The following is a 17,016-nucleotide window of genomic DNA, read 5'->3' on the forward strand; positions in this document are numbered from 1 at the left end:
GACTCCTGCTTTGTTTTGGTTTGAATGAAATGGACCACAAAGAACCTGGCACTATTAGGAGATGTGGCCTTGTCAGATTAGGTGTGACTTTGTTGGAGGAAGTATGTCACCTCGAAGTAAGCTTTGAGGTCTCATATATGTTCAAGCCATGCCCAGTGAGATAGACCACTTCCTGTTGCCTAAAAGTGAAGATGTAGGACTCTTAGCTCCTTCTCCAGCACCATATCTGTCTGCACACCGCCATGTCCCACCATGATGATAATGAACTAAACCTCTGAACTGTAAGCCACCTCAATTAAATGTTTTTCCTTTATAAGATTTGCCATGGCAGCCCACAGAACAAGAAATGATCTTCACCAACCCCACATCTGACAGAGGGCAGATTTCCAAATATACAAAGAACTCAAGAAGCTAGTTACCAAAACACCAAATAATCCAATTAAAAAGTGGAGTGCATATCTAAATAGAGACCTCTCAATAGAGGAATCTAAAATGGCTGAAAGACACCTAAGAAAGTGCTCAACATTCTTAGCCATCAGAGAAAGGCAAATCAAAACAACTCTGAGACATCATCTTACTCCTATCAGAATAGCTAAAATCAAAAACACAGAAGACAGTTTATGCTGGAGAGGATGTGGAGAAAGGGGAATACTCCTCCACTGCTGATGGGAGTGCAAACTTGTACAGCCACTTTGGAAATCAGCATGGTGGTTCCTCAGGAAAATGGGAATCAGTATTTATCCCTAGAATACAAATGAACTTTGGGAGCCCTTCCCACATAGAGGGATACTCTCTCAGTCTAGACACATGGGCCTAGTCCCTGATCCAAATGACATGACAGACTTTGAAGATCCCCGATGGAAGGCCTCACCCTCCCTGGGGAGCAGAAATGGGATGGAATAGGGTTTGGGTGGGAGGCTGGGGAAGAGGGGAGGGTGAGGGAACTGGGATTGACATGTAAAACAAGCTTGTTGCAAATTTAAATAAAAAATATTATCATTAAAAAAAAAGAGTTGCCATGGTCATGGTCATGGTATCTCTTCATACCAATAGAAACCCTAATGTTAGTGCACCATACAAAATCCCCTCTCATGTGGCCTTTGGATACCCTTACCACCTGTGTTCTGACTCTCACATTTGTCAACCTCTAGCTATGACAAATTACTTTCATCTTCCCAAGTTGCCATGCCTCTTACCTTCCCATATATACTTATACTATGTTTTCCCTCCAAATCTTTTCCCAGTTCAGCCACTTGGAAAATTACTTTTAAAATAGCTAGCTAGCTAGACATGAGCAGGGGGAAGGAGGCTGTTGAGGATACTCTCCCCTTTTGAGATTGTGTACAATATGACTGGGTTAGCAAGGAGATGTCAGGAAACCAGAGAAAGCATGCTACATCCCTGTAGCTTTGCCTCTTGATGGTTAAAATGCCCCTTTGTGGCTCGATAGCTACAGTTAGGTTCTTCCCACATTATCAGAAATTCAGATTCCAGGGCATCTTCATTGTGACTATCCATAACCATCAAAGAACATCTTCATAATCAGAGAAAGAAAGAAAGAAAGAAAAGAACAAAGGAAGAAAGAAAGGAAAGAAAGAAAGGAAGTCATAGGGACATCTTGACCCCAGAGCACATATTTCAGAGTGGGATGAAGGTTGTACCCATGGGGAAGAACTTAGTGATGACACAGAAGAGGGAAGGAACAATAGACACCTTTTAAAATCTACAATGCAGAACTCAATGTGCCACTATCACCTTTCAGGTCAACCCCACTCATCTTTCCCTGTAATATTTTTGCTTTCCTAAATAAACTTCTGCTTAAACTGCCTATGTCTCTGGGCTTAATTATTTCCTTGAAAAAGACAATAACTAAGGAGAATTCTGGCACAGTAGTATAGGCTGCAATCTGAGTATTTGGGATTCTGAGGCACAGAGTCATTGTGAGTTCGAGGCCAGGCTGGACTATACAGTGAGTGCTGTGCCAGCCAGGTACCTAACAAGGCTGTTTCAAAAAGCTAAAAGATACTAAAGAATAAGACTTTGCCCAGTAGCATTGCCCACCTGCAGCCAGCCTTACAGAGCTTCTCTTGACATCTTTCCCAAGGACAGGTGATTGTGACACTCTTATTCCATCACACTGGCACAAAAGTTGTGGGAGAAACCAACAAATATTTGATTGGATTTAAGTCCCACTTCATGAGAAAATCAAATACTGCTGCTCTGCTAAAGGAGCATAGCATTATGACTCCTAATGGCATTGCCCTCTTCTCATAGATCAGTGTCTTGCTGAGCCACCATCAGAGAGGCTTCCTTTGGCAGGGGATGGGAACAAATACAGAGACCCACAACTAAACAATGTGCAGAGAGTGGGAGACCTTAGAACACTCAGTCCTGTGGGATGTCTCCATCAAATCCCTCCCCTCAGGAATCAGGGATCCATGCAGAAGAGAAAGCAGAAAGACTGTAAAAGCAAGAGGAAGATAACAAAGAAACAGTGTTTTCCAGACACAACATGGATGAGTGCACATGAACTCATAGAGATAGTGGCATCATACGCAGGCCTAAGCCAGATAGAGCCCAGCACTGAGAGGGGAAGTGAACACAAGATCCTGTCCCTAACCCCGAAGCCATCTCCTATCGACAACCACTCACTAAGTAAAAATTAGTTTTCTCCAACAGAGCCTCACTGAATACACAAATTACACTTAAGGGCAGGCCCTTGTCCAGCAGTTGATGGCCAACACAAAATGAACTCAGTGGTATTTTTAGAGGGATTTTGTTACATAATGCTTTATCTGGGCATTTTATAATATTGCAGGTCTTTTGCTTATATAAGATTCCAATTTTGTTCTTTCATGAGATTAATGTGTGTGAAAGTTTGTGTGTCTCTGTCTCTATGCTTTTTATGCTTTTTCTTTGGCCCATTTTTGTTTGTTGGTTTGTTTGCCATATTCCACTTTGTTCATTTGTTTCTTTAATTGCTTATTTATTTTCTAATGAGAGAGAAAGGTTGAATTTGGGTGGGTAAGGAGGTGGGCAAAATCTGGGAGGAGTTGGGAGAGGAGAAACTAAAATCAGAATATATTGTATAAAAAATCTTAGATAAAATTAATATTATAAGCAAAACCTTACAAACATGTTCTTCTGAGGTTTTCTTTAAAAAGGAAAATAAAAATGAGTGTGTCATGTACAGCTGCTGTCACGTCTACTTGAACAGTCATCTCTGAACATTCTCCTGTTGGCTTCAGTGAACCCTAGATGGAGAAAAATTGCCCATTCCACTTTTTCTTTCCTCATTCTATAAAGCCTTAGCAACCCATTGGGTAGTATATAGATGTTGTACTAATGTTTCCTGTATCTACATCACAACAGCTTTTACAAAATATGTGCATGCACACGCGTGCACGCACACACACACACACACACACACACACACACACGCAAAACTATACATGTATACAGAGGCCAGAAGATGGTGTTGAATGTCCTCCTCTATCATTCTCTGTCTAGTCCCTTGAGGCAGGGTCTCTCCCTGAACCTCATGATAATGTTTACTTGATAGGTGCAGAGACAACAAGCTCAAACAGCCATCCTCTTCTCTTTGCTGCCTTGGGGCTCAGAGTACAGGCATTAGCCAATACCCAGCTTGTTAAGTGAATGCTGGGATCTGAACTCCAGTCCTCTTGACTGCACAGCAAATGCTTCTGTCTAATGTGATCTCATTTCAAATCACAACTTGTTAAACTGTGTGTTGTACCCTCATATGGGTTTCATGAGATGACATTAAAGGTTTCTGAATACTTAATGCCCCAAAATTAATGCAAAAGCAAGCATGTCATGAATCTGAAGTGTTTGTGGAAGGGATGCTCCATGTTGCATCTCCTGGCTGTACTCTAGTCTTGGGTCTGAACACACATGTGCACTTTACACTGCACATGCCATCATGCCATGCAGCACTAATAAAGGCTTCCTGAAACACCTCTGTTCAGCTTGAGTGTATTATGTGCTATGAATTGCAGTGTCTTTACTCAACAAAAACTTCCTGCTTTTAAAGAAGCATAGTGATTTAATCATAGAAAACAATGTTTTTCTATCATCATTCTTAGTCTATCACTATAAAACACTGTTCTGTTGTTTCCCTTACAAAGGAGAAAAGGGAAAAGGAAAATGAATGCATCTATATCTTAGAATATTTGATTTTTAAAAACTGGTTTAACAGGACTGGAGAGATGACTCAGCAGTTAAGAGCACCAACTGTTCTTCTAGAGGACCCAGGTTCAATTCCCAGCACCCACATAGCAATTCACACCTGTCTATAACTCCAGTTCCAGGGCCTCTGACACCCTCATATAGACATATACCAATCAACATAAAATTTATATATATATATATATGCATATATATATATACATACATATATACCTGTGGCATAAGTCATAAACTCAAGCAATACAAAAAGTATTAAATGATTTTTGGCTTGAAATTAACACAGAATGTTCAACACTTTCTGGTGTGGCCCTAAACATGTTGGAACATTTGTGTCATCCAGTCCTACATATTCATAGGAAGTGTTGTTCTAAGCATGCACAATTATAAAAGCAAAGTAGTGTCCTGATGGGAGATGTCATTCTGTAAATATGTTTCTCTTATTGGTTAATGAATAAAGCACTGTTGGCCAATAGGAAAGCAAGATAGGCAGGACTAGGAGACAAGGAAGAAAGAGGAAGAGGTAGGGAGGAGATTCAAGATGGATAATGGAGAGAGAAGAATGCCAGGCCCTCTCTCCAGTAAGATAAGACCACGTGGCATTACTTAGATTAATAGAAATGGGTTAATAATTAAGACAGACCTAGCTGATAAGAAACTAGTAACTGACCTACAGCATTATATCAAATATAGGGTCTCTGTGTATTTTTTGGGGCTGGTGCAGCACTATCAAATTTTCAAGCAGGATTTAAATGTTTATGTAAAAATAAACAAGTACATCCATCTCATTACCATAAAAACTTGCTTTTCTCCTTAGGAGTACATGCATACCAAGAATTGTTTTCAAATAGTTTTTTTATGATTTATTATCAATAAATGTTTGGTTTGTATAGCTATTTTACATATACATTATATATGTGTATATGTATGTTACATGTATCTACATATATTTGCATGTATGGTATATGTATGTGTGTATGTGTATATATTCAAATTAATATAAAGTTTCTTGAACAAAAATGAGTGATTAGTGGAAAAGTTTAAGAAGCTCTGATTTAATGGCACCAAACATTTGGTACAAAGACAAAAAAGTATGGTATAACCAACCTGTCCTATAAACCAGTTCATGAGATAGGAATAAACAATAGGTGATGACAATTACACAACATCAAGTAACTTGTCTCATTCTTTCCAACAACCATGAGTATGAACGTGTGTGTGTGTGTGTGTGTGTGTGTGTGTGTGTGTGCCGTGACTGACAGAGGAAATGTGTTCTGCAATCATTTGCCCATCCAAAATAGATAAAACTCAACAAAATATATTGTTTATTTTACTGGTAATTCAACATAGGTGGGGCACTGGGAAATACCTAAAACAGAAAAATCACCTATCCCTTGAGACCTGTACGACCCACAATATTGGGTAAAGTGATGCCATTCTTGGTTCTGGGACCCACACTTTCTCAGACTGACCCACTCTATTTACAGATTCCTGACTCTCCTTTCTCTTTTCTCCAAGCATATCCAAGCAGAATACTCTATTGAAAGTGTTCTAATTCCTATGCCAATATGGCCCTATCCTATTGAACATTAGGTCCAAGACCAGCCTTGGGACTTTAAGCATCTCATACTTCCCTTTCCACATCCTTGCCTCTCTTCTTGGGAATCAGAACATTCTGACCCACAGAACCAGATATGCCTTTGTGCATACTCAGGATGCTGGGGTCCTCCCCCTGAGGACCTCTATTCCTATACCAGGCAGACATTGGAGCTGAGCTGATCTGGATTGTTTCTTTCTCCTCTACCATACATTAGCTATTGTGATCCTCTGTGAGCTAGTCTGATTCAGAGACTTTATCCTCTAGCCTAAGAGATGACACTAACCATAGGAATTTGCTGGACTAGTAAAGACAAAGACACAGGTAAAGCAATCATTACCACACCTGGACCTGTTATAGAAACAATCAACCAATAGTCAGTCACCCTTTCTGACCATCTGTCCTTTCCCTCAGTCTGAGCAACTTCTGAGTCCCTTTATTCGAATTCCCATAGATACCCTCATTTTGGCTGCAGCACCCAGACTGAGAGCTTCAACTACTACATCCTCACACTTACCCCTATGTATCAAACATTCATGTCCAACCTACATACCCTGGGCTGTCTACCTGTCCCTGGAGATAGCTATGAAAGTATCCCAAACTCAAATAGAAAACTTGCCTAACACATCATCGTGAGATTTGAGGGGAGAGGTAACAGCACGAGAGGGGGTAAGTACAAGCATAAACATCACAGATAATAAATGTCTGTGTCACAAGGTGAGACATGCCTGGTTAGGCACAGATAATTTAATTGCAGAAATGCTTGATTTTTTTTTTTATGCTGAGAGGGGGCAGTACGTAGCAACATTTCATCACCACCTGATTCTCACGATATTCCTACAACTAGAATAGTTACTCCTATTTTCAGATAAAGAAATGAAAACTTTAACTTGACCAAAAGTTAGAACGTAAGAAAATATTAAGGCACTCAAAACTGTTAAATTCCTAAGTGCCTGGATGTACTTGTGCTTTATTTTCATTCAAAGTACAGAGGCTGTGGTTTTGATTGCTTGTAACTTCCCAGTAAAGTGCACTGCTGAGCAAGTAGACATAAACAGGACAGGTGTTTCTTAAGAGAATGATGGAAGCTGAAACTTGAAGCCTCTTTGGGCGGGGAGCGTTCTGGACGACTGCACCCAGCTAGAAGCTACTCTCTCACTTCCAAAGTTGGAGCTCTCCTTGGTGGGAGGGGGCGGGGAGGAGGGGAGGCCAGTGACGTCACTCAGCAGCAGGGATAAAACTCCCGACAACTTTCCCAGCTAGGTCGCAGCCTGGGGAACTAAGTGGATTGTCCGGTTCCGGGACAAGCAGTGTGCACCCATCGTTGGACCCACTCGGAGGAGGGCATCATGCCCCAGAACGTGGTCCTCCCGGGCCCTGCGCCCTGGGGCTTCAGACTCTCGGGGGGCATAGACTTCAACCAGCCTTTGGTCATCACCAGGGTAGGTGTTTTCCGTTCTGATTTTTGCCACAGGTCACCTGGCTTCCTGAGGCACTGCAAGTGGCCCTGAAGCTAGAGAAGAATAGTCTAGAAGCCTGGGGAGGAAGGCAGGATAGTGCGGGGAGGGGGGCGGGTGAGCTTCTGGCTCCCAGTTGGACTTCAGCAACAAGCTGAAAAGATGCAAAGCACTATTGAAATTTAACCAAGTCTGCTCACATCCAACATCCCTTTTTCTTGGACCCCCAGCCACATTTCCAGGAGAGGGCAACTGACAGTTCAAGTTTCTGGGCTCAGGGGAGGGTGCCAGAGCTGGAGGTGCTTCGGGCTCTCCCCACCCGACTTCCTTTCACATCAAACAGATGCAGGAGAAAGAGATACTAAGAACTCGAAGATATTTTGTAAACTTGCACCTGAACCATTTTCTTGCCTGGATGAGAACTTCAGCAGGGTGCTCTTCACAGGGAATAGTATGGATTGGCCAAGTTGGAACTGCTCATATCAGCCTAGACAGGGAAAATATTACTAATGTGTATTCCTCCGTTCCCAGGCATTTTGAGTAAACATTTTCCAAAGCTGGGAACTTGGCTGAAGGAGCATTACCTATAATTCAAACTACAAAGAAAACCTGTGCGATAATTTATCTGACAGAGAACAACACTCAGGCTAATAACTGAAAAGACTTCAGTAGCAAAAGCAAACTGCCTTATCCCATGTTATCTAAAGCAGAACCCAAACAGAAGAAGGGTGTGAAGATAAACCTGGGGTTCCTTTTCTGCCAAGCAATTTCTAGAATAACTGTAAAGCACTATTTAGTCTAATTGATAGTTTCTCAGTTTTTTTGAAAGCAATCACTTCAGTTACCACACGCAAGCCATTTTAAACATAAAGGCATAAACTTTCAAATATTATGATTTTATTTTCCAAATGTTATACTTCTCTTTCTGCTCATACTATATTTTATGAATGCATGCTTTATAATCTGACCATTCACAAATCTTTGAATAATGCAACACATGTATGTCAATATCATTTGGGAAACACTCTGCATGTTTAAAATCTCAGAGCATGTATCATAGAGATGCACGCAACGGGTCATTTGAAGATTTGTTTTACATTTTTCAAAAACATATAAACACGCCTGACATGTGTTTTTATATGAGACATGAAAACATACCCCCCAGAAATGCTCTTAAGTAAATTAAGCAGCAAATACTTCCGTGATCTGGGCCAAGCAATTCCTTTTATAGATTTACCAAAGAAAACAGTTCTACTGTTTCTACTAAGAAATATGCTTAGTTTACACAGTTTCACTTGCTCATATTAAATAACAGGAGCTCTTGAATCCTAACAAAGAATAAACCATATTTAAATTAAATCCTAAAGAATGAATTATGTCATAAAGACCCTTGAAGAAACTTACAAAACAATTAATCTACAATTAGTCTGTAACATATCTACCTAATGAATCATATGTTAGAAATTTTGGATTGTTGACACTAAAAACAATATTATCTTAAAGCAATTTCATCTGCATTTGAACTATGAAGACTATTAGTGAATGGATTTGATGTAATGACAATTCTATTTGAAGAGCCATTCTGTCTTGGATTTCTAACTCATATTTAATCTGTGCCACAACTCTAGACAGTTGATTCAATAATAGACCAGACATTATTTATTTAAAGTACGCCTTTTCAATTATTTTTACTTCTAGGGCACAGATAACACTGAACTGTTTGACACCAATTGTCTCTAAAGCCATGTATGTCAGGAATTCTTGCTGAATAAATGCATACCTACTCATTTGGGCTTTTATGCCTTCATTGAAACTTACTAAGAATATGTCCACTGAAATTACAGAGGCATTGGAAATTATTTGGATAAAAACCTAGGAGGATTTAGTCAAAACTAACTGCTGTTACTACATAGTGGGATCATTCGATTTTGTAATTTTAACATTATTCTAGAACGCATTGGCTAATACTGTGTATACTGTTATATTTTTTTGCTTAGTACACATTCTTCTAAGACTCTTATTTGGTGACTCACTTCAAGCTCACAGCATCCCTATAAGCGCAAAAAGAAAAGGGCTTCCTTTCACAGATTAGAGGAATGAGGCTTCAAGGTGATCTTCAGCGCACCAGTGATTACAAAAGGGGACCAGGTCCACCTTGCTCCAGTGCCGACACTCTTTAAGTCCACACATGACAAAAATGTCCTTCACTGTCTCTTGTGTCCCAATATGTCAGTGATCTCGTCTTCTCCTTCAAGGTCCACCTTCTGTTCTTCTGGTTGCTATCTTTATTCAAGTCTCATAACTTCCTGCCTAGAAGCCTGCCTGCCTTCTCCAGTTCACCCTGTATACTCTTACCATCCATCTTTGAAAAGTAAAAGGGGCCTTTCATCCTCCCTTTAAACATCCTTCTGTGATATCACTAGTTCATAGAAAACAGAAGATGGCTTTTTACTATCTGTTGTGAATTCCTTCTCTCTCCCTTTCTTCCTCTCACCCCATACACAGACAGTGATGCCACAGTTCTTGTGACCTCCCTAACATGGCTAAGCTTCAGATACATATCACTTTCTCCCATAATTCTTTTCTCTACCCCCATTCCTTGGTCCTCTCTGCCTATGAAAACCTATTCAAAACTTCTACCCCAATCTCTCCTCTAGTTGTGGTCATTTTATTTACTGCATGATCATAGGTTTCCTTTTGTCCTCTATTATTATCATCATGTCTATACCACAGATACTTAAGCATACCCCACTCCATCACTTGATCCTTGAGAGTAGGAACCTTTTACACTGGAAACTGTTCAATACTATCATCATATATGCTATAAAATAAATATAACCATAATATGAATGACTAATTTGCCCACATTTTACATAACTGTATCACCATAAATAGGTAAATTGTACTCTCAAAATATCACTTTACAATAAAGGTGACTATTTGTCTGTTTGGTTAAATTCTTAAAGACACAAAAGACTGAAATGCTAAAAGCCATACTTACTGTCACAAGACAAACCTTCCATACACAAGAGGTATTTTCACGAGTCATTTAAGTCTGTTCTTGTCCTCTTAGAAGCTGGTTTGTATGTACACTTCCTGACCTGCTCTGTATAAATACAGACTATGGAGGGTCCCCAATTCATGGCACTGCTACTTTATAATTGTGTGAAAGTGACACACCTTCAGTTCAGACTATACTTAAAGAGTTTTTGGTGTGTGCCTGGGCTAGCAACTGGCAGTGTGCTTCTCTGTCTTGATGCTAGATAGTGGTATAGCTAGCAACAGCCACATGACCAGAAGAGCAACAATAAACCTCTACAGTGTATTGCTCCGCTCCACATTAGGCTATAGGTTTAATATATTAAATGTTTGTTAATTTATGTCAACTGCATAAAGAAGTTGCAAAAGATTGGGATGTAACCTCATGCTACATCAAGGAGCTTCTAGATAGCAATGATCCCTAGGAGGCAATAGAGTTCCAACCAAAGCTTGTGGAAAAGCTACTGATGGATAGAATCTGAGCTAGGCATGCCAACTTCTTAGTCTCTTATCCAAAGAATTGAAAATAGAGGCTCACAAGAACTTGCAAAAGTAGCAAGATAACTTCATTCAGAGTACTGTTTACAGAGGGAGGCATTGTCAAAACCGACAGTGGGCCACATTAGTAAGACTACTCAAGGGACCGCCCCCCATCATTGTTCTATGCCTCTTTTATAGGATTTAGAAGGATTTGGTTACCAAAGGGTGTAGTTTGGGTAGTTCTCTATGTTGATTGATAGATTAGGATATATACTCATTTTTTTTCTGCTGTGCATGTCAATTCCTATAATGCAGCTGGTTTTAATTGTATTCATAGCCAATTCTACATACATATAAGATGGTGAGTAGGAAACTCCTAAAAGTTTACTAGGAAACACTGTTTTGCCTTATTGTGCAAGTATCCAAAGCCAGATCAAGGTGAATCAGCCCTTCTATTCACACACTTTTGTGATGGGAATACTCTTGAATAGAGAGTCTCTAAATTTGATTGCTAATGGGGATGAGAAAACTCATACCATTCATAGAGATGGGAATGCGTGGAGCCTGGTATAGGGCAGAAGAAAGGTTCTAGAAAATTCTAAGGTTACTAAATACACTGTTTGGAGTGGGGGAGGTGCATAGTATGTACAAGCAAAGGAACTAGGCTGCCAAGTATATTATTGCTATCAGGGGTGCTGGGGAGTACATAACCAAACTTGGGATCCCCAGCTGCTAAACTGTTTGTTTCCTATGCTCTCCTGCTTCAAGATAACATGTTACTCCCTCTGTCAGCAGAAATATCAGTTCACAAAGTTAAGACAAAGAGTTTCTGTCCCATAATTAGTCACAAACCTACTTATCATTGCAATAACTCTTAGTATACTTTGAAAAAAACACATGCACAAAAGGCAGGAAAATAAACCACCAGACCCAAGGCTTTCTAGACAATACATGCACTATACTTTGTGTATGATAAAATGTAGGCTTGGGATGTTCAGTTTAAGGGAGAATTGTGGTTCAAATTTGAAATGCCCCACACTGCATTGTATTTTGAAGACTGCATCTTTAGATCAGAGTGAAATGTTAGAAAGTGGAACCTAGCTCATGGATGCAGTCACAAGGACCAAGCCTTCAAAGTTAAATCTCAATACCCCCCCACCCCCACCCCTGCCTAGGAAGCCCTCTACCCCTTCAATGGGTTATCCTGCCAGATATCACACAATGATACAAAACTACTAGAGAGTGATTATTTCACACGTCTTTGTGAGCTTCTTTGGTTTTTCTTGAAAGGAGATCCTAAGGGTTCTTCTGGAAGTTTCTTGACCAACCAGGAAATGGGTTTACTCTCACAGACAAGTCACAAATGGTTGACATTTTTAAAATTCCTATATGGAAGTCAGCACGAACTCAAGTTGTTCATATGTCATGAAATGGGTGTATACCTGAGGCTGGTATGTTATTCCCTCCCTTTTTATCCCCTCTTCCTTCTCTTCAGAGAGCTCCAGAGTCAGTGTGGCTGTGAATGCTACATGGACTTGAGTATCAACACAGTGTGTGTCAGTGTACCATTAATGCATACAGATTCTCTCCCCCTCTCTCTCTCTCTCTTCTCTCATACACACACACACACACACACACACACACACACACAATAGTCTGTTGCTCCAATCTAAACTTTATTTGAAATTTGAAAATTTAGAAATGGAATGTTTGTAGTTGGACACAATCCATTCCCAGGATAAAACAAGGGTAGTAGAAAGATTGGTGTGAATAAAAACCTGTATAATTTTGTGCTAGAAAAGACTGTGTCTACAGAGAAGCACACATTAGTTTATATGTTCATAATATTGAGCACAAAATAGCCTACTAATAGAAAGGCACCAAGGGAGAACAACTATAATTCAGATGGATATATAATGTAATATAATATAAATGGATCTCTCCCCTTGAAAAGCTTATGTATCAGTGGAAGAAGGGACATGTACATGAACTACCATGATAAAATGGTCCAAAATTCCCCAAGAAAAGTATGGCCTAGATAGACAGCAGGAGGCACAGTACTGGGAAGATTACTGCAAAGAATAATAAGTGAAACAACCACAGTAAGAATTTCAGATTTTTCACTGAATAAATAACTCTATATAAGTATCTTACAATTTCTGAGCATCAATGTTCTCACATTAAAATAACAGTAACTGTTTTACAGTACTGTCTTGAGTTAAGCAGGATAATAAGCCTCAATAATAAAATTATCATGGCAAAATGACTGCCTTCATCCCAGACTGCACGTAAGAATCATGAAAATCACTTTCAAAATACCTTGCCTGGGGTCATGAGAAGATTCTGCTGTAAAGGATGTGAGATGTCACTCTAGACCCTTCCACAGTACCCAGATCCTTGAGAAATTTATATGCCTGGCAAGGATCCCAAAGTTTATTTGGTAGGGAATAGTGGACAACCAAATAGGTTAACATGAAAAGCCAAAGTCATCCAAGCTCGTGGGTCCTTTCCTAGAGATTCTGAGTTTGGTTTCCAAAAATCTTGTATAGAATGTAGTCTTTATAGCCAACAAGGGACCCCAGGTGATTTTTGTAACAGGGAAGCTGAAAATCATGCTGCTGAGTGATTGACTTCAGGGTGATGGCCAATTATCTCTCTGGTAAATTTAATAGTTAAGACCTTAATGAGCCCAAATACAAAATAATTCACTTGAAAATCCTATACTTCAAGCAGTTGGTGGTGACATATGGTTTTAGTCACAGCACTTGGGAGAGAGAGGCAGGTGAATCTCTAAGTTCATGACCATCCTGGTCTACAGGGTGAGTTCCAGGACAGGGCTCCACAGAGAAAACCTGTCTTGAGAGAAAAAAAGAACTGAAAACTAAAACCCTATGCTTCATTTCACCTCTGTTCTCCTCACTGGAGAAAACATAGTAATAAAAAGCTGTGAGCACACTATAAAGATACAATATAATAATATAATAATAGAACATTAACAAAAAGCAATAATATATATTAATCATGAACAATGTATTCTTATACCTCAGTAAATGGTTTAACTTACAAAAACAAGGTCATTAGCAGTCATTTTAGTCACTAGTCATTCTAGTCCTCTGCCTTACTAAATTATACAACTATAGACAACAAAGGCCTCACTCATATGCCTCCTTCTCCCTCTACATCCATTTTCTGTCCAATCCATCCATCTGTGGATGAGTAAAGACAGTAATTGCCATGTTGAGAACAAAGTCAGAAGAGGGTTCTTGCTATCACTAGCCACGTTCCTAGTTGACACCCATTCTGGTTTCATTTCTGTTGCTGTGTTAAAACACTCTGACCAAGAACACCATCGGGGAAAAGGATCTCAGCTTAACAATTCCAGATCACAGCCTATCACTGCAGGAAGCAAGACAGAACCATAGCATTATGAACTCATTTCACAGCCAAGACATACAGCAGAAACTAAGGAGGAAGCCACTCACTAGCTGGACAGCTTGGACTTAGCTTGTTTTCCTACTCAGTTCAGGGCTGCCTGCTGACAATGACTGGGCCTTTCTACATCAATCACAGTCAAGACAATCTCCTACAGACATGCCCATAGTCGATTAAACTGGCAATTTCTCCATTGAGACTGTCCTTTCAGATGACTACTCTGTCAAGATGACAACTAACGTTAACCAAGCCAGCTTCTGAAATGCCTGATGACATGGTCCTGTAACTGCTCTCAACTCAGCGGAAAGCCCTGTGTTACTTAGAAATATCTCTTTCTTGCAGAAATGAAACAGCTCTCTCTGCTCAGCCTATCATGAGCATTTCTGGAACAATTGAAAACAGTTTTACAATGTAGCATTTTATATAAAGATAAGATAAAATTCTTAAGTTTAGTATTTACTGTCAATAAATTTTAGTGCTTTCTACTATCTAAAATATCCAACTTTGATATCTAATGTCTGTTCAATATATAAAGTCAATATTTATTACTTGTTCAACATTTAAGTTCTGATGTCTGCTTACATGAGTATAGACATTTAACCCACCCACAGCACAGCTTAGAAGCCCAGATACATGTAGATACACATACATAGCACATTTATACATGTCTCTATTTTCCATTCATAATAACCAAAGCTAAAACAAAAAAAAAGTTAACCACTTCCAGATCTGGATTTAGTGTTCCATACTTTTGAGTCTGCTCAACTGTATTATTAAAACTAAGAGGGGCTTTACAAACAAGCACACTAAGCCTCATTTAATGTTTTAAACCAAATGAGGCATTCTGACCTCAGAAGCTTAAAAATAGAAAGTACTGCCCTTGACATTCTATATTGAAAGAATATTAAATGATTAAGAGAACTTCTAAATGAAAAGTAGCTATAAAATAGCCTCCAAGGACTAAGATGTACTAAGCTCAGTTGTCTTCACCAAGCTTTATCAACTGTTCCTCCTACAAAATCTTCATGACCCAGAAACTAAGAAAGAACAATAAACAATCTAGTGATAATACTGGAGACCATGGCGTGTGAGAACATACTGTTTCTGTAATTTTACTTATTTAAATGAATTTGAATCTCTTTAGAATAGAACAAGCAAACAGAGAATAGCAAATTGACTACTAACCCTAGAGTAACATATTAGGAACCACAGAGTTTATTCTTAGAGCAATTTGAAGTTTAAAATAAGATTCATGGCTAATTCTAATTTGCAATTGCCAGCTTCCAAACACAACAGTGGCAAGTTCATAATAATAAACCTGCACTGAACTGGGGTGATGGCCTAGTAGGAAGAGCACCTGCTGCACAAGCATGAAGATCTGAGTCCAGATCTCCAGCACCCAAGAAAAATTCAGTCACAACTTGACCTGTAATCCAGTCATTGTGGAGTGGTGGAGACAAGACAGTCACTAGGCCTCCTTCTACCCAGCCAGGGAAATGGAGAGTCTCAAAGTAAATAAGGGAGACAAAGATAAAGCAGGAAACCTGATGCCCTCCTCTGTACCCAGAGCACACATGAGCAGGTGCACACACATACAGACATACACACACACACACACACACACACAGAGAGAGAGAGAGAGAGAGAGAGAGATCACATGCATACAAATCACATACACATACATAATTCTGGGGTACTAGCCTTTTCTTCATAAGCCCTGATTTAAATGACCTTTGAGCTCATTCTTCACTTTTTCATCTATTAAATCTAAACACCAGGAAATAGACAGTGAAACATTAGTAATACAGATACTCCTTGACCTGTGTTGGACTTACATCCTGATAACACCATCAAGAGTTGAAAATACTGTAAGTTGAAAATGCAGTGTGCATCTTGATAGATTTAACACACCCAGCACCACAGCTTATAAACATGGTACATATAGAATATTGATTGTTTACCAACCTAGCCTGAACTTCACAATCAGATCCCCACCACCCACCCAACCCCTGCTCTGTGGACCTGGGGCTGTGCTGTTATCCCCCCCAGTATCATGAAAAAGTATTATACTGTAAATCATTGGCTAAGTAAAATATCACACTACAGAACCCAAAATATGGTTCATCTTGGGTTATACACCCTTTGAACCATGATAAAGTTGAAAAATCACTAGTCAAATCAGCATGTCAGGGGCTCTCCACTGAATTAGCTTGCAGTCTACTTGAGATGACAGTTATACACATTTCTGTCAGAAAGGGGGGAAAATGAATATTGCTTTTTCCCTATTATGAAGTCTCTGATTTTTAAGTAATATGTTTAGACAATTTATATATAATGTAGTTACCTATCTGGTTCAATTAAAACCTATCTTATTAGGTGTTTTTTATTTATTCCATCTGTTCTTCATTCATGGAGAAGATACGACGACTAAGTACAAACTTTCTTTGTGTCACTGGTTCTTAGCAGTTCTTTGCATTCATGCTAACTCACACCAAACTATTAGCAATGTATCGTTTTACCTCACAGCAATTGTTATGCCCACTTCCTCCTCCATGCTCCATCAGGTAGGCTCATGCACAGGCATGGGCTTTTTTCCTTCCTTGGAAGTATCCATCTCTCCTTGAATTTCTGGTTTTCTTCCTAGTAGTTTCAGTTATCTAGGTTGTTATAAATGTTTATATTTTCAGGCTTCTTTGTGACAATTCAAGAGTGACTGCAGATTTCTACATTTAGGTGTTCTGTCTCAGTTTAAACTGTTACAACTTGGCAGCTTTTCAACAACAAAAATTATTTCTTACAACTCTA

General features: G+C 39.4%; 1 protein-coding gene across 3 annotated transcripts in view; it reads left to right on the forward strand.

Moving 5' to 3' along the window:
• The first annotated feature begins 7,043 nt into the window (after positions 1-7,043).
• Pdlim3 (PDZ and LIM domain 3) overlaps positions 7,044-17,016 on the forward strand; it is a 30,462-nt gene continuing 20,489 nt past the window's right edge. For 2 of the 3 annotated variants that reach the window (XM_051182352.1, XM_051182354.1), the window contains exon 1: positions 7,045-7,245. In XM_051182352.1, the coding sequence (XP_051038309.1) occupies positions 7,153-7,245 (93 nt within the window). In that variant the 5' untranslated portion in view covers positions 7,045-7,152. Of the gene's footprint in view, positions 7,246-17,016 lie in introns of all 3 variants that reach the window. The other variant, XM_051182353.1, reaches the window with a different exon arrangement.

Source organism: Phodopus roborovskii, unplaced genomic scaffold (genome assembly GCF_943737965.1).
Source record: "Phodopus roborovskii unplaced genomic scaffold, PHOROB, whole genome shotgun sequence".
NCBI lineage: Eukaryota > Metazoa > Chordata > Mammalia > Rodentia > Cricetidae > Phodopus > Phodopus roborovskii.